Genomic DNA, 22,635 nt, shown 5'->3' with positions numbered 1-22,635 from the left:
TAATATCCTTGGATTTTAGGAAAAGACTGTGGTTTCGACGTTTTTTTATAATTCCATGATGTAAATCTAATTTATTTGTTTATACTAAACACTTCTAAATTCAAAATTGCAACATCGCCTTAAGGCGCGGTCATACCTCAATATCCATAAAAATTGGTTTCTTAGAGAGCCAAGTACAACATAACGCAATCGAAATATTCCGACACAAATAATACAGTGTACAAAGAAGGACATAAAGAAAATTTTAAACCGAATAGAATATTTATATATAATTTGAAATATCCAATAAAAAATTGGGAAGTTGCTTCCCAAAAATAAACTTTGGAGTCGAAAATCTCAGAATTTTCAGCTATAACAACATAAGTTTTTTAAAGAATTTAGTAGAATTAGTACTTTTCTAAAACTTAAACCGAACAATTTTTCAATTGAGTATGTCGATTTTGAATAAACAAAAGAAAATCAGTAAAATAAATGCCCATTTGCAGCTACATGATATTATTGAACACAAATATTATAGGGTTGGTTGTAGCATTTACAATCCTAGTCAGTCCGCGCCTTAATTACATTATTTTTCTTTATATTATATTATTCCTATATTGGTCGAAATGGGTAATCTTATAAATAATTTTGAGTGGACTGTATGGAAAAAAAGGTAGCAGGGTTTGTCTCCTCTTAATACCAATTAGCTCAATTCAGTAAAGTACCAGGGACTTACCTTGATATCTTCTGCATCTTGACGTCCTTCACTTTATTACACCACAGAGTCATTCAGAGCTCCAACTTTTTATTTAATATTTTATTAAATAAAATGTTTTTAATATGAGGTAGAGGCGCGCGCGCATCGAACGCACGGATTTAGATACTTACACTCTACGGTCGTTTAGCGAATAACGTCGCGATCCAAGTTAGCCCTTTCATTTTACGCAATGAAGCTAATTGGCGCAACCATATATAAAGCAGGTAATAAAATTTCTGGTGTAGTTTAAAAAAAATGTGTGTGTACTTATGTATTCAAGTATGTGCGTTCACCACTAAAAAGTCTCCCTTTGTCGTATCCCCTCGATTCGAGATCACTCCTCTAACTGCCACAGCCTGTATTAGTATACTTGGCGTCGATGTATCGAGCGACGTTCAGTTCCGTGGTCACTTGGAACAGAAGGCCAAACTGGCCTCTAAAAAGCTTGGTGTACTCAGTAAGGTGAGACAGTACTTCACTAAAAGCCTCAAATGGAGTACTAAGGAAGGTACGAAGTTAATGAAGGTACCCATGTCGTATCATCCCTGAAACACCACACAAGGAAGTGATGGTTTATGATCCCAAGCAGAAGACAAAGACAAAGTCAAAGTCAAAATATTTTTTTGAGATTTAATCAAAAGATTGCTCGTCATTACATTATAGGCTGTTTACAACGACGCATTTGTTTTCTAGCGATTTTACATAATTTTAAAGCGAGTTAAAAATATGAAGCAACCAAAACCAGAGAAGAATAAAAAAATTATACAAATGTTATTTAAAAGTCTGCAACAGAAACAGTTTGAAAGATATTTAGGGAAACAAATAATATGTGGTTTACTTAAAATTACAAGTAGATATAACAATAATCTTAATTTGAAAAAATAAATGAGGAACGAGACGAGCAGGATGTTCAGCTAATGGTAATTGATACGCCGTGTCCGTTACAATGCAGTGCCGCTTAGGATTGAGGATGAACAACTCAAAAATTCTGAGTTGATACATAAGCTGTTAATTCTCATTTGCCCAGTAATTTCACTAGCTACGGCGCCCTTCCGACGAAACTCAATAAAGTTTACACATTACTTCCTCACAGCAGAAATAGGCGCCATTGTGGTACCCATAATCTAACAGGAATTCTGTGCTAAGGAACTTTCCACTGGTAAAACTCTAACTAAATTAATACGTATTATATGTAATAACTAACAGGACAAAGTGGCTTATCAAACTCAGGACTCACTGACTAGGTTGCTGATAATTAATTTGTTAAAAATGTTTGGGGAATCAATGTTAACGGTCTAAACTTATTATACAGGGTGTCCCAAAGTTTTGGGACATGAAGGGAAAGTACCTTAAATATCGAAGATAGGATATTTTACTGAAAGAAGACTTTATGTTATTTTTTAAAGTTAGTACTGCTGCATTCAAAGATTTTTTTAAAATTACTTGCCTCGTCTGGGAATGAACCGAATGAAATGTAAAATAAAAAAACACCCCTACTTTTATAATGCCAATCGAAAGAATGGCCAAAAACTAATAACACTTCTTAATTAACATAGTATTTTAAAGGAAAGGAACAACGTAAAATGAATGTTTTCCTACTTGGATTGGTACGAATGGACTGATTAGAAGGCCGGCCAGAACCCGGACCTTACACCATTAGATTTCTTTTTTTGGGGATATGTGATAGATATGCTATACAAAAAACGATACGAGAACGTGGGCGAGTTACAAACAGAAGTGTGCCATATCATATCGAGTATTCACCATAAAATGATAAACCTGGAATAGTATCCAAGCATAGCGAGGCTTTACTTTCCAAATTAGACTGCCTGGCCGAAAAATCATTTTAATTGTTCGGATTTATAGGTACTTATATTATATATATATAGGTGCCTATAACACTCACAAGTAGAACCAGAGATTACTATACTTTTCCCCCCTCAAACCTCACAAGCTTTTCTTTTTTATAAAATTAGTGTAGACGAAGCATTTTATATTAGTATAACTATTATTCTTTCATTTAATATTAATCTCAAATTGTAATTACAAATATTGCTTCTTGTTATAAAGTAAGTAGTAAGAACCATATGTTAAGCAAATGTTATTATATTTGGCATTTTATTACTGCTTAAATTAGTATATTTCCAAGCAATGTTACTCACATTTCAAGTTTTGAGACAAACAGCGTACGAATGCAGGCCTTGTTTACAACTGAACGAAAAATTTACGATTGTTGACGAAACTTATAGTCTAAAAATAACTTTGAGTAACATATGCATACTTAATACATACAGTAGTTAAACGGAAAAAGCCGCTTACTTTAAAAGTTTGGAGTTGTCCATGAGTTACAATAATTTAATTAAAGTGTAAATACTATTAAGTACTTGGGTGTAATTATAATTATATCGAAATTTATCGGAGTATCCCCAGTGAGAACTGGTTGATAACGAATCTCGGATTTTTATTTAATGAAAATAAGGTTCATTGAACGTTCAGCTGTTGATAATTTATACGCTCTGCCCATTACAATCCAGTGCCGCTCAGGATTATTGAAAAAACCAAAAATTTTTAACGGCACTACAACTGCGCTCGTCACCCTGAGACAATGTGTTAAGTCTCATTTACCCAGTAATTTTACTATCTACGGCGCCCTTCAGATCGAAAAACAGTAATGCTTACATATAACTGCTTCACGGCAGAAAAAGGCGCCGTTGTGGTACCCATAATCTAGCTGGCATCCTGTGCAAAGGAGCCTCCCACAGTTCCCACCCCAGCATCGTTCATAAAATTTTGTTTACAATTTTTATTTGTGTATTAATCCTAGAAGTGAGGGTTATCACTTTAAAAACATAACAAATTGTTAACATCTTATGTTTCAAGGTGACGAGCGCAGTTGTAGTGCCGCTCAAAATTTTTGTTTTTTTCAAGAATCCTGAGCGGCACTACATTGTAATGGGCAGGACGTATCAGTTACTATCAGCTGAAAGTCCTGCTCGCTGTCTCGACCCTTATTATCATAACAAAAAAAAATTACAATAAATTTAACATTTCATTTAAAATTTACCTACTATGACTTATAGGGAGTGTAAAACAAATAAACAAATGATATAAAATGACTTAAGCGATCAACTATGAAGAAACGGAAAAATTACTTAACTCTTACTTTCTCAAAATGTGCTCCATGTATTTATAGCAACTTAGGTATACTGCATACATTAACTGTTCAGATGTGTCCGTATTTATACTAACTATAATTGGAAGTAAATATAAAGATATATCAAAAACTTCTACTATTTTTTTGTATTTTAAATAACAATTGTCGTACATGAGTCTCTTGTTTATGTGGTCGCCAGGCCTTCCCTTTTGCCAGCATGATGCTAATGTAACCCGATTTACACTGTAAATAATAACCAATTTTGCGTGCGAACACCCAGACTGCCAGGCCGGCCAGATAACTGGTTTTATTAAACTCTTTAGTGACAATAACATCATTATTTTATCTTAGCTATCGATTACTAACTTACTTTGATATTTTGCAATGAGCTATTCCCTCGTAACATTTATCAGCAACAATGAGCTGATTGTCGCTCAGCGGGCAACGGAGAGGGCTGTGCTAGGAGTTTGTGTGTCTTCTACCGCATTTATCACGGGGAGTGTTCCGAAGAGCTGTTTCACCTGATTCCTGCCACCGAATTTCACCTTCGCACGACACGCCACAAGTTAGGATATCATCCTCACCATCTGGATGTGTGGCGGTCCTCAACAGTGCGGTTTTCACCTGATTCCTGCCACCGAATTTCACCTTCGCACGACACGCCTCAAGTTAGGATATCATCCTCACCATCTGGATGTGTGGCGGTCCTCAACAGTGCGGTTTTCAAGGAGCTTTCTTCCACTTACCACAAAGCTGTGGAATGAACTTCCTTGTGCGGTGTTTCCGGGACGATACGACATGGGTACCATCAAAAAAAGCGTGTACACCTTCCTTAAAAGCCGGCATCGCTCCTGTGATTCTGGTGTTGCAAGAGATTGTGGGTGGCGGTGATCACTTAACAACAGGTAACCCGTACGCTCGTTTGTCCTCTTTTTGTCCTATTCCATAAAAAAAATAGGCAAACAACAAACAAATCAATCTCAAACAAATAAAACAATAGCAATAATTAATAAACCAAACATTACATAAGAAATAATACATCATACCAGAAATACAAAAAACTTGAACATACAACTGTTTACCATAACATAATATGACATACCCTTGCGAGTTCACTCCGTACACCCAAAAATGTCCACTTTGTTGTGTAGTTCATTTATTTGGCGAAGGGCTCTAGTTAAAGGTGACTTTGCCAACACATTTGTTCTCGCCATCGGAATGGATAGTTGTGGCGGATGGAGGTGCCTCCACACGTACCGGTCCGGCACACGGAGACTCAAGCAGCTCAGTTCTCCCGGGGTTGTGCTCCCTTCCCGCGTAACAATTTCACCACATACGCTGCTAGAAAAAGTCCTTACGGACGCTCATTAATTCATTATACCCTACCACACCCAGCACGAACAGTGTCGGGTATATGGTGTATATACAAGTGGGTAAAATGGGTGTACTCCATATACCTTGAAGTATAGGTGCCTAATGAATTTGTTTTAGTCTGAAAAAAGCGGTGGATTGCGATAAATAATCGCCAAATTGTTTTCATGTATAGAGCTGGTTAGCTATAAGAAAAAGTTTAAAGATGTTCACTATGTTCTTCATGTCGCCTTGACTGAAGATAATATCTCACATAATATTAGTTAGTTGCTGGCCTTTGAGATGGGAGCTTATTCTTCACTTGAAGGTTACTCAGTCGTATCAATTCAAGAAACAGCATCCGGTAGATGATTTTTTTTTATGGAAAGAGGAGGATAAACGAGCGTACGGGTCACCTGGTGTTAAGTGGTCACCACAAGAATCACAGGAGCGTTGCCGGCCAAGATGATGTCGAGGACAGTTTTGACATATTCATCTATATGTTTTAAATATGAATTTATGTATGTTTAAGTAAGTATATTGTATTAAATATATCATTGTCTTGTAACCCATAACACAGGCTATATATGCTTAACTTGAGGCAAGATAATTTGTGTAAAAAGTGTGTCAATATTATTATTATCTATCAGTAACATATATAAAAATTCACCAGCTGAACGATCTGAAGGAAGCAGTACTGTCATTTAACAATCAGCTGGAGCTCCTCCAGGTATAATACGGATATCGCGTTTTTTTAAGTTTACGAATTGACGTCACGTTCTGGGTGATAGTGTAGGTGCATCATGCTTACCTCCTCACTTCATATTATAAAAACATATATCTGACTCCAAGTGTCACAAACTAAAAAAAAATATTAATTAAAATCCGTAGAACTATAGGTATTAATGTCTATTAGGTATTATTATCTATGTTAGATCTCGATGGCCAACGTAAAACCAGACATACTGCAACAAAAGTTATCGCAATATAATTTGTTCATATTATTATTATCGAAATCCAAAAAATGGTTAAATTTTCGCGAAAAATCAAACAAAATTCTCCCAAAATCTTTTATTCGTTCATTAAAATTACAAATAACTATGTATCTACACAACTAATATAAAAATAAGTATCATAGATAGTAAAATATAATTTTTAATGCTTAAAAGAATAATAAGTGTGTGGAACAAGTTAAATTAAGTAAGACTACACTTTAACATCCTTAGTGAGCTTTACTTGAATGTTTTACTTAAATGAATCATACAGTAACAAATTAAAAGGGAATGCAATAAGTAAGTAAGAAATACACAACATAAGTTTTGAAATCTAGGCAAGAAATTGATATCTGTTCTAAATAAAGTGATTCAATCTAATAAAAAAATAATCTAAAAACTTAATACAGAAGAAAATATGAGTAATTCTGATATTATAGATATATAGAGGTTATATTTAAAATCCATTAAAAGACTTTTGGGCAATTATTGCAAAATTGTTTTATAATCTTTTAATATCTCTTACAAATCTAATACTTTACAAATAGTTAAATGATTAAAACAGGTATATAAGCAAAAACACTTATATATTTTAATATTATTACACAAGCTAGATTAATCTGTCGTAGGACAGATAAATCTAAATAGGTCAACGCCGATTGCTATAAATTCATATTTAAATAAAACATTTTATCAAAAATCCAGTCAGCAAAACCAAAACATGTCTACACTTAAAGTAACCCTTAACACCAAAAGTATGAACAAGATTGTGTGAATATCAGTAAGATCAATATTGTTCAGAGTTGTTAGGGTAACGGGCACACGACCAGCATCTGAAAAAGACATAAAGATTCATTTGGATTTACAGAAAACATAAATAAGAAGTATTTAGGTCCATTCCATGACCTGTTTTTAAAAGATAATACGATATAATTTTCTACGATGGAAGGTTAGATGGTCAATGATTTTAAAAGAGAGTAAACTGCATGGCCGGTATATCGATATATTGACTGACGTTCAATATATTATCATTGATGCGCAGAGGAACCAGCATAGTAAATAGCACACAGGGTACAGTAGACATGTACTACACTGTGAATAAGCTGGTGGTACACTTGTGAAATTTGTTGAGAAGTCCAATGGATGGATGTTGACTGCAGGTGTTCGCATTATTCATATCAAATGTCAAGTCGTAACTCTTGCTATCGATACACGCCGTCAATCTCTTAGGTGTACTAGAAATTTGCTAGCCAATCGACCACGGCGGAAGCCATACTGCCAGTCATTGATCAACTTGTAGGTATATCAAGACTCAGCAGGCCATTAAAAATACTACTACTTCTATAGGAGGCTCCTTTGCACGGGATGCCAGCTATATTATGGGTCCGTAAACGGCACCTATTTCTGCCGTGAAGCAGTAATATGTAAACATTATTGTGTTTTGGTCTGAAGGGCGCAATAGCGAGTGAAATTACTGGACAAATGAGACTTAACATCTTATGTCTAAAGGTGACGAGCGCAATTATAGTGCCACTCAGAAGTTTTGAGTTTTTCAAGAATCCTGAGTGGCACTGGATTGTAATGTACAGAGCCATCAGCTGAACGCCCTGCTCGTCTCGTCCCTTACTGTCATAAAAAAGTAACCCGAAACCGATCCGCCACCTTTTTTAGAGATCTGGGTTGAATTATTCTTATAATACGCTTTGGAGAAATAATTTAAAAACTACTTACCGGATTAAATATGAAAAAATTGCGAAGAAATAAGAACTCTTAGAAGGTTTCCCCTCCACTTGTATGATTTGGATGCCATTAGAGTCGCAGACTATTATTTGAGCGTCGGTTCCCATTGTGTTGCTATTTATGTTAACGATGGGTTTTTCAGTCAGTTTTTGAAAGGGGTCATTGTTAGATTCACTGTCCATTTTTGATCTGTAATCATAATAATCATAGTTTTAGTAAATATTTTATTATTTTGTAGCTATTATTCATCGTTCTCCTGTTACACAGATGACCGATTGAAAGATTTGTGTCTTGGCTTCATTTTATTCCCAAAACTTTGAATAACTTATTGGTGAGTTATCGTTGCATTGAATTCAGTGATATCTTAAAAAATTTATAAAAAAAATATTTTATAAAAAAATTGTGTACATAACTATGTAATAACTAGTAGGGACAGTACTTCACTTCAAGCCACCGCCTGCAACTATAAAAGGTGCAAATTCAGCTTCTAATGGGCTCATGGAGTACTGCCTCTAGTAGGACGCTCCCCAGTACTAGCTTCTTCCATTACCGCATACAACAAAGAGCGGCCCGATTCATCGACAATCAAGTTAAATCCGATGGATTTGATTATTTGGTGCTCCGTAGAGACATGCGTTCTATCTGCATCTTCTACCACAGAGAGTGCTTAGATGAGTTGCTCGGGTTGATACAAAAGCCTCCAAATTTCACTACCGGACAAATCATCCAAATGCGAAATTCCATCCACATTATTTTGACATCTGGCATTCAGTAACCACAAGTCTTGCGAGAAAGTTCTTGCCTCACACAACCACTATTTGGGATCAGTTACCTGCTGCAGTTTTCTCGAACCGATACTACTCAGGGAATTTCGAGAATACTTCCACCTAAAAGGGCGGCAATGCATCACTTGACCCATGGTTTTTTGGATGACCCTGGGGGATTGCCTTACCACTTTCTATCACATAAATATCTTGTCCGTTTGCCCCTCTTATTAATAAAAAATCCTTTGGATCATTCTTGTCCTATTACGCTTTGTAGGATGCTCATAAATACTACTTTAGTGTGAAAAAATGTGACGAGGTGAACAAGCTATTCGCTTGATGGTAAGTCATACATATACCTGTCCATCATAATACAGTGCTCAGGATTCCCAAAATTCTGAGTGGCATCGCAATTGCGCTCGTCACATTGAAATTACCTTTTCTCATTTCACCTACCCAATTAAACATGAGACAATCCTCACAGAAGGTTTACTCTCTACTCGAGTACTGATCTGTTGGCGGCAAAAACAGCCGACTGTTATTATACAGTTAGGTCCCAATGTGTTGTGAAGAATGTTGATGACAGGCGCTTCAGTCAGTCCATGCGGTAACTTCACCTGAGGCTGGCTCCTGGAAGATGATTTAGTCTCCATTTTTGAGATGTAATTAGAATATATTTTATCTTAATAGAAAGTTTCTGTATTTTCTGGATGTATGCAGGTGCTTTCCGCTTTCATCATTGCATAAAATAAATTTAACTTGAACAACATAAGATTTTGTAAAATTTGTGATCGTTCGAATTAAAAATATAATAGGTATGACGGAAAAGATTGTCCCCGTTCTTCGCGAAAGGAATAATTATAAAAATTATCGCCCAATAGATATTCTGTTACGCATAAATAAAATTGAAAACGCTTTATTAGATTACGCATAAAAAAATGATTCATTTCTGATAAAGTAAATGCTTTTTTTTATGAAAATAAGGGACAAGACGAGCAGAACGTTCAGCTGATGGTAATTGATACGCCCTGCCCATTACAATGCAGTGCCGCTCAGGATTCTTGAAACCCCCAAAAATTCTGAGCGGCATTACAACTGCGCCTGTCAGCTTGAGACAAGATATTAAGTCTCATTTGCCCAGTAATTTCACTAGCTACGGCGCCCTTCAGACAGAAACACAGTAATGCTTACACATTACTGCTTCACGGCAGAAATAGGCGGCCATAACCTAGCCGGCATCCTTCTAATCAGAGAGAAAGAAATCATTTATTCTTAAAGTATACAAGTAGACTTATTTATTAATTTACATGAACATGCAAAAACTGGAGTTCACCTCAGCATAATACTGATCATACCCACATGTGATATGATCAGCGCTGGTTTTCCGGAGAACCCCAGGTGATCTAGCGGATTCTCAAAATACTTAAAGGTATATGAAGGGTTACCATACTAAAATAATAATATCACATTAAAAAAGTAATAATAACAAAACAAAAATTACATAAAATTTCGTAGTCACAAGCATAAATTATACTGTTGGTTAATTATAACGAAAATCAATTCGATTTTTTAAAAAAAACAAGACGCAATTTTTAGAATAAATCTCTAATGACATAAATGGTCATCTAAATAATAAACTAATTGACTTTAGCAGGGCTTTTGGTGTTTTAAATTACGATATATTTAATGAAAAACTCTAGCAAAATTGTATCCAGGGACCATTTTTTAACTTAAAATATAATATCTATAATAATCGTAGTACACCAGTGAAAATATTAAACACTTAAAGCACTATCTTACCAACAGTAAACGGCAGTGCTCAAGGCTCAATCTTAGGACCTTTAGAATACTTACTATATGCGAACGATATGTGTGGTGTTATCAAAAAAGCCTCAGTTTAAACCAATTATCAGATGACACTTGTATGGTTGGGTTAAACAAAAATGTTAAGCTAGCAGAACACGATTTGCAATCAGATTTTAATATGTATACATGTGGGCTCATGATGTCGAATTGGTTAGAAGCATTGATAAAACAAAACTTATACATTATTATTATACATTGATCTTACCTTACAACACGAGACCAACCCGCTATTATGGTCCACCACAACCGTTGTTTACACAACCCTATATAGACGTGTAATTGTATTTAAATATAAATGGTAAGTCAATACTCTTACCTTGGGCTTGTGATTGATAATAGACTCAATTTGGAACCTCATGAGAATCATTTGTGTGTGCTAAATTGAGATCGGTGTTTTGTAAACTTGCAGTTTATAATTAAAAAATAGCTTGTAGCGCCCTAAGATTACAATATATAGCTCTGGCAGATTACCCGTCATAATGAATAATAGGACTTAGAATGTACATACAAATTACAAAAAAGAATTCTTAAATTTATCGCACCAAATTTTTTTCTTCCATTCATTCCAAATTTCTCGAGAAAATCAATCAAAATCAGCCTCATCTGATACAAATTAACCGGAGCAGTTATGACATCTAAATCTACTAATACACAACATGGTACCAGAAAAAAACAACTTATTACTATATACTTAAACGAGACTCATAAATAGAGAATCAAAAATTATATATAGATAAAAACAAATCCATCATTAATATTATTTTATCTGCTGCTAAGTACACAACTAATACACGTTTAGTCGATAATAATTTTTAAATTTTTCTTTTTATTGATTTCTATACTACTTTGTTAACGATACGATCTATAAAGTAATTAGGTACCTACTCTAATTCAAAATTTTTGTTTTTTAATTTTAATTGGCTAAAATACACAGATAAGCTTCATCAAGTTTAATGTATATTATTGTATTTAAATCTATATACTAAATTAAAATAAATATAATAAGTAATAATTGAATCCCCTCATAACAAATCTTCATATAAACCTTTAATATTAGCTTACTGCCACGACTGCCAACACAATAATACAAGTCATAACAGCACAAACTGTACATCACTGGATGTAGTGAAAGAACATATGTACCTTGGGCTAATTATAGACAATAACTTTACGTGGGGTCCTCATATAGAACTTGTATGTAATAAACTAAGGTCAATACTTTCTAGATTATCAATACTTAAATACAAAATGAACTACAAAATCTTGAGACTATTATATCTTGCCCTGGCTGACTCTGTTGTTGGATACGGGTTGTGCTGTTATGGCAGAACGTATAAAACATATTTAGAAAAAATTCATAACTTACAAATAAGATTACTTAAAACCATTGTGCCTAACCATGTTAAATATAAATTTACTAATAACCACCAAGAACTATTTTCCTATTGTAATGTCATGTCGATACACTCTTAAATAAGATTCGCTATTTTAGTTGTAGAATATAATAATACATATTGTAATGTTAAGAAATATGAAAGAAAACAAAATATGAGGAAACTAGCCTACCTAAATAAGTTTTGTCTACCTAAATATAACAATGTATATGGTAAAAGAACCTGTAACTATGTATTACCTAGGATATTAAATACATTACCTAATGATCTAATAGATATATATCTGCAAAAGAAAAATTTCAAAGTAAAGCTAAAAATATACTATCTAGAAGCTAATAACCAGGAATACCTATGATGTATATTTTTAATAATACTACTATATATTATATTAAGTCTTATGTAATTAAAACAATTATTGTAATGCGAACTTACCGCTCGCACATAGACCTTAGAGGTTTTGCCAGTTTGTCTCTATTATTATATATATTAATATAATTTTCTTCATTGGATAAATAAATAAAAATAAATTTAAAAAAATCATCCCTGTTGAAACCATTTTACGCATTATAGGATACACCTAAAAGCTACTTACCCAAGTAAAAATGAAATTCTAATAGAACTTTTCTTCTTCACTGTTATTTGAGCGTGGGGTTGTAATGTGTTGCTGTTGATGTTAATGATAGGACCACCAGTCAGACGACGCTGTACTTTAAGACCAGAGTAAGGTGGCAGTTGCTGGGATGAGCTTAGTTTAGTATTAGTTGTAGTAGCAGTGCTCTTTTCTGATCTGCAATTGGAATACAATGTTCAGTTGTATATGATAATGTTTATAAATATGTAGACTTTCGCTTGCTACTCGGATTATATAATTCCGAGTTGAAGAAATCGTGCAGAGAAATTATAAACTCTTTATAAAACTAATAAGGATATAATGAAGCTAAAGACGAAGCTTACTTTATATTACATTATATTCCTATAGGAATAATGTACTGCTGTATATATGAGAAACGACATCATCTGATGAGTCTGCTAGTTCTGAACCATATACAAAACTATCAATTGAATTACTCTGGTTCTGTTGCGCATTGCGCGAAGCTCATAAGCATTACTTACCCAATGTAACACGAAGTTCTCGTGAAATTTTTCCTCTCAAATTGTGTACTTTTATGTTGGTTGCAAGTAAAGCAGACTATAATTTGAGAGCTGGGTCCCAATGTGTTGCTGATGATATTAATTTCAGATATTCCAGTCAGTCCATGTGGTACCTCTAGTTGGGGCTGGCTCATGACTGGATCGGAAGGCTGTAGAGGATCAGAATTTAATGAAGCCTCCTGGGATAGGTTATTGTTATTGCCTATTTTTGTACTGCAATGAGAAATATATAATTAATTTATATTAGGTAATATGTCATTATAGTATTATTTATCTAATTATACATATACGTTCACTTCAAGGTCAAGTCCACTTAAGTTTTGAATTTTTATTAGACTTCTTGTAGTTCGCAAATCATACTAAAAATGTTATAGTGATAAAACGTCTAAGTAAATTCGTCTATGTGATCTCTTTCAAAGTACGTTTTTTAAAAAAATATTTATGAATTCCTTAGTGAGCTCACATAAAGTATTTAGCGCAGCGAGACTCGTTCTCCTAACGTACAATATTACGAGAAACCTAGTAGAGCTGCCATATTGCACGGTTACAAACTGTTGTTGCAAGTTGTAATCACAATGTAATTAATGTTATGAGAATAGAGAGATACTGTATCATAAGGACTTAACAAATAATTAATTAAATATTATTTGTCATGATCTCAAATCGATTATTATTAATACCTTCAATTTCTAACGTTATATATTCATAACTCTTCCTGCTTGTAGCATCTCTTGTAAGTTTTTCAATTCTTCTTATTAATGCCACGTTTATGATATATTTATTGTTCTGCAAAGTACTGTATTGGAAACACCGCACATGGAAGCTCAATTAATATTTGGTTGTACGTGGGAGAAACTCCACGCCAAACTCCTCTGTATAGGAACGCCAGACATCCAGATGGTGGGGATGATATCCTATGATGTCCAATGATTTCGTGAAAAGGTGGAATTCAGCGGCAGGAATTAGGTCAAACAGCTCTTCGGAACACTCATCGTGACAAATGTGATAGAAGGCATACAATGAAACTACGTCTGTACGCAATGTCAAGTGATCTCGCCGTTCACTGAGGTTCACTGGATCCACAATAATTTAAGCAGCTCCGTATTGCACGTCGTCAAATGGTTCATGCTGATACCGACATTCGACTCATCTCCGAGAGTAATACCCCATATGTGGCTGGATTGAATTGGGGCCGGCTTGAAGTATCGCCGTGCTCTATTTAAGGCCTCCAGTTTCTTTGAGGCCAAAAAAAATTAAATGTTTTTTTCTTAAGTCGGTTTTGGTTCTTTTGCCAATCAAAATTTTAAATAATACAAAATTTCATGCTTATTGTGAATTAAAAATCTCTCCTATACTGAACATACTCTAATTATTTCAAAAAGTATTTTCCTTAGCTTAGTATATTTACCTACCTGGGTCGAATATTGATATATTGCCAGCAAGACCCGCATACTATTAGTTTTTCATTTGGTGCCAAAGTTTTGCTGATGATGTTGATGACTCGTTCATCATGCGGTACTTCCAAAATCGGCTGGCTTGCGGCTGGGTCGATAGACTGTTGAAGACCAAGATACGGAGGGGGTTCCTGGGATGTGTTATTAGATGCGGTCGTCATCTTTGATCTGGTATAAAAATATATAAAAAGTAATATGAACTTTATGTAGATATTGTGCGTTCGTATACTTCAGTGGTTTTCAGACGGCCAATGCTAATGCACTTCTTCATAGCTTAGAAAGTGTTACACGTAAAAGCTCTATTAGACTTATTAGTAAATTATTGAAACGATAAGACGCTGTAAGCATCTCTATTGAACGGCATATTGCCTGTGCAGAGCCTAAGCGCAAAATAGTTGTAAGCAGATCCGGCACACTGATGCGTTAAATTAATTTGAGAGTATAATGGAAACAATTTTATAACAGTTTTTTTATTGTTAAGTGAAATCCTTATCTAAACTTATATTATAATTATAATGATATTATAAAAAACAAATATTTGTGTTTTTGTTTGTATGTTTTCACACAAAAACTACTGGACCTATTTAAAAAGCTCTTTCACCATTAGAAAGCTGTATCTTCACTGAGTGACATAGGCTTTATTGTATATGAGAAAATAGGATCCCTGATAAAAATGCAATAATACAACCTAAGGTGTGAAAAAAATTCTCATAAAAATGTGTAATCGCGTGCGCTGTGGAGACTATTGATGATAGAAAAAAAAATGTACAGTATTATAGAACGTAACAATATCTACAAAAACGTCCGAGATACTATATGTCCAACTATAGTTATGTCACTAAAACTACTTTTTTATATTTTAAAAGTTGATCAAAGTGCTGACAATAATTAAATTACCACATTTATTTATTTATTTAAGATAACCTACATAAACTACAACATAAATTCCACTATAACTACAAAAATAATTTAATGACGTTGTTTGTCGGCTATAAAGTAATAACAATTTATATAAATCTAAAACATATTTTACAACTAATTCTACACAAATAAAAAGAAAAATATAAAAGAACAAATTTAAACTAAATTATTATTAAAAAAAAAATACAAAGCCTTCGCCTTAATTAATTTCGGAATTATGGTCAATGTCTAAACCCTCAAATAATTGAAGAGAGATAGATAATTGTATGACCACGAAAGCTAGCTAAATTTGAATTGGCTCCATGCCTCATTCTGCAGAGTGGGATTTTAAACAATGCTGTTGCCTTACGAGGATGTCGATCAGTAATATTTATAACAAACAAAATCAATAGAGCAGGACAGTCTATTTTACTATTTAATATTATTTTGTACAGAAAAAATTAAATGTAAGTTATAAACGGCGGGATTTTAATGATAGCATTTGAAAATGACGCAGGCGATCGTTATACGAGATCAAGTCTCGTAGGTTTCGCGCACGGTCGGTGAGGTAGCGGATTATTTTCTTTTAAAGCCTTACAATCCTGTCACGGTGGAAATTATAGTCAATGCACCATACTCGGGAACAGTATTCCAACTTAGATCTCACAAAGCTATTAAAAAGAACTCTTATTGTGGCTGTTTTTCTAAAATCTTTGACATTACTTATTACAAATCCTACAGATTTAGAGGCTGATGCAAGGATGTTTTCAACATGTGTTGAGTTTAGAATCAAGTGTAACTCCCAAAGCACGTATGCTATGGTCCTTAGTGGCTCTTTATATTACGATAATGAATTGACTGCGAATCTGGGCTGATCTTGCGAGTGAATGATATTTGTAAGCATTTGGTTGCATTGGGCTGCATGTTGTTGATTGTGCATCACTGAATAAAACGATCGATATCACTTTGGAGTAGCTGAGCCTCTATAGGGTTGCAAATCACTCGTAATAATATGAGATCATCGGCAAATAAATATACTTTTTAATATTGAAATATATTTGTTTCCCTGTTGATGAAGATGTTGAAAAATAACGGCCCAAGCACTGTTCCTTGAGGAACTCCAGATCTTGCAGGGCAAGGTTTCGACCTAAATCCATTAATAACAACAGTGTTGGGTCGTTAAAAGATAAGGTAAAATCTCAAAACACTTTAATTGTTTCAGTAGCAAGTTGTGGTTAACTTTATCAAAAGCCTTTGAAAAGTCTGTGTATATTGCATCTGCCTGCTGATTATTGTCTAGTGCATTTATTACTTCATTGGTGCAGTAAAATAAATAAGTATTCGTTGATTTACCTTTAAGAAAACCATGTTGATAAGGACTTAAGTTGTTTTTAATAGCTGATAGTGATATGCTCATCTTCCGAAAACCTTTGACGCTACGCTTAAAATTGAAATTGGTCGATAATTGGACACTAAGTCTTTTTTGAAGATGGGCACAACTTTTGCTTCTTTCCATTTGTTGTGCTCAAGGAATAATTATAAGTGAGTGCTACTGGAACAGAGAGAACTTCAGAATACTTATTGAAGAAGAGTGGAGGGATATTATCCAGATACCTTTGGAACAATCAAGTCTTTTTAGTTTTTTAGAGACGTCACCAGCAGTAAGATATATAATTCCAGTATATGTCTGAGGTTCACTTTTCGTTGAGGTATTTCTATTATTTAAGGTTGGGCAATTGCCGCAGATGAAAGAAAAATGAGATGCAAAAAGATCACAGATAGTTAGAGGCTGTAATTCTACCTAAATTCATTGTGGAGGGTTGGTTATTAGTGTTCCTACGCAAGTTTTACTATTGGGGATTATTATCTATTTTTGTTCAATTGAGGAAATGTAATTATTATACGAGGTAATTATTAAGTTGTCACGACCTTTCCTCAAATATTGGAATTCAATCCTATCCATTGGGTTATTGTATTTTTTAATCTTTTATGACATTTATTGGCGTATGAGAATAAGCGGAAACCATACAGGATATTTACAGCTGCGTGGTTTGGTTTTCGGCACGTGTTTCATAATTACAGATTCGAAAATTATATCAATTTGTCAATCCTTATGTAAACATCCTTGCATTCGTTCAGTTCTTCAAGCCAGTTCACTTGGTAGCGGTTATTTATAATGTTTGTGAAGTTAGATTTGAAGAATTTGTATCTGTATCGATATTTCACGAAACTGTTGTATTTTAATAAGCTAGTACGGATTAATATGAAGCGGAGGGTGATATGGGTCTACATCCCGCAATGGAGATAAGCATTCAGTTACAGCAAACGTCGCAAATATGTCGGTCTCGGTGAGTCTTACATCTTTGTGCTATTTTGTTGTACAGATACTTAGCCCATGGGGCCCAGAGGTGCAGAGAATCTACAAAGTACTATCCAAAGAAACCCAGCGCTGGGAGCTATTTCGGTTAACGGATCAGCCTAGCTATCCAACACTGCAACGCTGCCTGTATACTTGGTACACTTCTCCGTAATGATAGTTTTAATTTAAATTTTCTATACTACCTATAATTATATTATAATGATAGGTCGATTTGTAAACATAATTCAATGCACAAGAACATAATATTATGACTTTTGAGTTAAAATAAAGCAAAATAGACTATTTTACAATTATTTTGCGTCATTTCTATGTTGTTTGACATTTTAATAAGTATTTATGTTAATGCGACATTAAGGGACAAAGGAATTTACAATGTTCCGAAGTTCATTCTTGTCATGAGTCGAAATCATGCTAACTATGTAGGACTTTCAATATATAACAAATTAAATAATAAAATAAAAATTGCGCACGTCTCTCCTTACAAAGTAAGATCTACAGCAGAAAACAGAGAAAATTATCAATTCAAAATTAATTAAACTTAAAATACCTATTTATTTAATTATGTATTTATTTATAATTTTTCTATTGTATCTATAACTCATTTACTTTCTTAAAGTTCCTTATTATAATATAGTTATTTTTTAAGGTAAGATAAAAATTGTTTAGCTTTAGTTTAATCAAATTCATTATTAACATTAAATTAAATTAAAATAACATATCAGTCGGTAATACAATCAAATGCACAGGGTTTCCTAGTAATCCATCCACTAACGGTGTCTCTCTGTTTTACATAAGAGACTTACATTGTACAATTTATATTAGGCATCAAGAAGCAATGTTTGTAATTATAATTAATAATGAATAAATAAAGTTGAAATAAAAGATATGAGGTAACAAAAAGATCGTGTAAGCGTCCTATGCAACGTCAATCCTGCTTGCTGCCAAGAACTGTAATTTTTGCACAGATAAGCCGATGTTTAAAGTTGCAGCTTACAACGGTGCATTAGTCTTAACCATATAATGTGATTTTTTATGTTTTTAAATTGATAAACCTCAGTTCTGGGATGAATACTCAAATAAAATTGGAATACAATATTTTATGAACGAGGACTCGAACCACGATCTCTCAAGTTCCGTGCGAGTGCTCTTCCAACAGAGCTAACCGTTCGAGTGAAAAAAAAAATCGTTTTCAAATTATATTTGTGTATGAATCCCAGAATTGAGGGTCGTCACTTTAAAATCATAAAAAATTGTTTATATTTGCAAGAGCGACATCTCAAGTAAATTTCCTAATATGCAAATATTGGGGTTGAACAGGTTATCAAATGTATAGTTCAACAACGGTTAGCCCAGTTGGAAGAGCACTCGCACGGAATGCGAGAGGTCGTGATTTTGAGTCCTGCATCGTTCATAAAATTTTGTTTTCAACTTGTATTTGCATATAATTCAAGCACTGCATTTATTATAGATAATTCTTGATTCAGTCCAAAATTAAAAAGAAACGATGACTTTGAGACGTAAGAAGGCTCATCAGCCTCAATAAAAGACTCTTGAATATTACTTTTCACAGCAGAAATAGTTACCGCTGTGGTACTCACCTAGCCGGTATCCTGTACAATAAGCCTCCCATTTTATAGATAAGTGTAACTCTTTATAAGAAGGTTCGTTTAGGACCTTCGGTATTTTTGACTACTATCCCAGAGTTAGTTGAATATGACATAATATAAATCGCAATTCTCTTCAAGTTCTTTGACGATTGCTATGAAATTTTTACGCAAAATTATATTTATTATATATAAAACAATCAACAGAGGATTTCCGTTAAGTAGTCAATGACACTTGTCGTGGAAATTTCTCGCTCTGCACGTTTACATTCCAAAATATTTACTACCGCTAATTAATAACTAATTAATTTACTGCAAAAGGTTTTTGGGTTGATGTATACCTTATGGCATTCACAAATAGATCCATAAATAACTATACTATTTCGTTCTAAAACCTCACAAAGATTTCATCTTCATAATATACATATAGACTAAGCATTTACTATGTTTAAAACAATATGTTAAACACATGAAAATGTATCTCATTTGGCATTTTATTATTGCTTATATTAGTGTATATCCAAACAAAGTAACTCACATTTCAAGTTTGGAGACAAACAGCGTACGAATGCAGTCCTTGTTTGCAACTGAGCAAAATATTTACGATTGTTGACGAATCTTATAGTCTAAAAATAACTTCCTATACACATGTATACTTAATACATACAGAAGTAAAACGAATAAAACCGCTGACATGAAAAGTTTGGAGTTATCTTTGAGTTACAATTTCATTAAAGAGCATATACCACTAAGTTCTTGGGTGAAATTATTTATCAAAATAAGTATCCTGGTATCCGTTAGAACTGATTGCTTATAGAGCTCGGAAAATGTTATGGATGTTTAAACCAATCTGAGGCTTTCCTTTAAGCAAAAATAAAAGAAAAATGTAAGATTACATAAATTCGTAAAAAACAATAATATTGTTAACAAAAAACACATAACATATGAATCAACAAAAATTACAGACTAAAGAATTCTGTATAGTTTTGCAACTAATATAAAATAATCAGAAACGTAGAAAAATTGACTCTAATACCATAACAAAATTCTTACGGCGCAGCGTTACAAACAAACGTGGCATAAAGTTAGACTTGAGAAAAGACCAAGAATATGGAAAATATTTCCTAGTCTTAGTCCCTTGTTTATGTGGTCACCCATCCTTTTCTTTGGCCAGCACGATGCTAATATAGACCGATCCACACTGTATACAATGACTGATATCGCGTGCAAACACCCAGACTCCCAATTCGGCATAGATAACTGGTTTTGCTTTTAAAGTCCTGCGTCACAATAAGATCATTCATCTTAAGTTTTAAATAAAAATCATTTGAGTAATGAATATGTTATTTTAAAGTGATATCCCTCACATCTTTAGATAGTAAGTAGATTTAAGTAGGTAACCGATAGACACGCTTTTTACCATAAAACATTTTTTTTGTTCCATTTTACACCAATTGTTATTTATGTTTATTGAACACTAGCTGACCTCGCAAACGTTGTTTTGCCATATAAATTATATGTATTTAAACCTTCCTTGAGCTTTAACGAATCTATTACTATTTGTTATTAGGGAACATGCAAACATACATTTTCTTTTATATATATAGAAGATCATTTCATACTTTTGAAGCGACGCTCTTAACAAGCGATATTTAGTATTTTGAGTGGACCGTGACTAATTAAACCAGGAAATTGGTCGTAGTGGGGGAACTCGTGTGTCAAAACTATAATACAGGAGGATAATGATATAGGGGGAGCCCCATAATACCCAGAGTTTATTCTATAGCTCTATATCAGTACTGTTGTCTAATCACAGTGACAGTGGATGAAATAAATGCAATAATATTTTAGACTCATTACTACTTATTCCCACATAGTTTCCGCCGCTTACCAGCTTCGCAACATATAGTCGATATTTTAAGATGATTTGTGATATATTTACCCAATCAAGCCCCCGAGATGTATGTTTCATTTGAGACTACAACTTACCTGATGTCCACCTCTAAAGCCCCGCTAGGCTTCGCTGTTAAAGCGTTCAGGGCAGAGCACAGGTTTTAAGTCGGTTTGGGGTGTTTCACAGCCGAGCTCGACATATGGGCCCCTTGCCTTTGACAGTTCACAAAAAAAGGGTCACACAAGCTATCCCTTATGGCCTATCATGGATACATTGGATCAGTTTTACGCTATGGACTTCTAATATGTGGTATGTTGGCCAAAAAAATGTTTTCGTACAACAGTAGGTGTGTAGGGCCGTGGCACTCTTGCAAAACGCTATTTAAAAATATAATCTGCTAAATCTACCATGTATGTACATTTTCGAGGCCTGCAAATTCGATTGATATCTTTTCACGTCAGTTGTTGAGGTGAATGCTAGCGTAACAAGACACCCGCATAGATTGGTTTTGAAACAATTTTTCTTAAAAATAGCCATAACATGTGTATAAAATTATATAACAAATTGTCTGAGGAGTTAAAAATACTGTCAAACAAAATGTTTATACCAAGACTCTTTAGATGGGTGCTTGAAAATATTTTTTATAGTATTAATGAATATTTAAATAAACCACGTGTCAAAAAACAACACACCAATTGAATACGAACAGAACTCTATATAACTTGGAATACACATCAATAAAATCAAGAACACAATTCACACAGACAAACTAGCCAGAAGTATTAACATGATCTGGTAAAATACTGGATTTAAAAAACCTATACTCTCAACAATATGAATATTTAAATAAGTGTTAAGTTTTTGCATGCTTTTAATTTAAGCTGGATAGAGGCAATATATAAGATCTGGACCCTATTCCAAGGCTAAACAAATAATTATATTTCACAAAAAAATAACCGTCTTCAAAAACGAATAATGTTTTTACAATTTAGTTACGAAGGACACCGATTTCAAAATAACAATAATCGTAACTAGAATTAGATTAATTAATTAGATTGTATAAAAATACGCAATTATTATAAATAAGTACTTAAAGAGCTTGGAGTATTTTGTTAACATACATTTTAAATTCTTCACTATTCTTGTAATGTTTCTCACAATAGAGCTCATAAGCGTTTACGACTTTTGTGGATACCCATGGTTTCTTGTTAACTGTAACCGTTATTGGAGTAACAATTCTGTCAAATTCCTTAAA

At 33.7% G+C, this 22,635-nt stretch overlaps 1 protein-coding gene across 4 annotated transcripts in view; it reads right to left on the bottom strand.

Moving 5' to 3' along the window:
• Nucleotides 1-6,296: 6,296 nt before the first annotated feature.
• The window catches only part of LOC126973801 (uncharacterized), a 69,666-nt gene continuing 53,327 nt past the window's right edge, over nucleotides 6,297-22,635 (bottom strand). For 2 of the 4 annotated variants that reach the window (XM_050821141.1, XM_050821139.1), the window contains exons 3-7: nucleotides 13,110-13,361; nucleotides 12,589-12,783; nucleotides 9,193-9,366; nucleotides 7,964-8,161; nucleotides 6,297-7,065 (exon numbers count right to left, since the gene is read on the bottom strand). In XM_050821141.1, coding sequence (XP_050677098.1) covers nucleotides 7,020-7,065; nucleotides 7,964-8,161; nucleotides 9,193-9,366; nucleotides 12,589-12,783; nucleotides 13,110-13,361 — 865 coding nt within the window. In that variant the 3' untranslated portion in view covers nucleotides 6,297-7,019. Of the gene's footprint in view, nucleotides 7,066-7,963; nucleotides 8,162-9,192; nucleotides 9,367-12,588; nucleotides 12,784-13,109; nucleotides 13,362-14,560; nucleotides 14,771-20,024; nucleotides 20,099-22,635 lie in introns of those variants that run through there. The other 2 variants (XM_050821140.1, XM_050821138.1) reach the window with 2 other exon arrangements.

Source organism: Leptidea sinapis, chromosome 30 (genome assembly GCF_905404315.1).
Source record: "Leptidea sinapis chromosome 30, ilLepSina1.1, whole genome shotgun sequence".
NCBI lineage: Eukaryota > Metazoa > Arthropoda > Insecta > Lepidoptera > Pieridae > Leptidea > Leptidea sinapis.
Note: the sequence above shows the minus strand (reverse complement) of the source record. Positions and strands in the feature narration are given on the sequence as shown.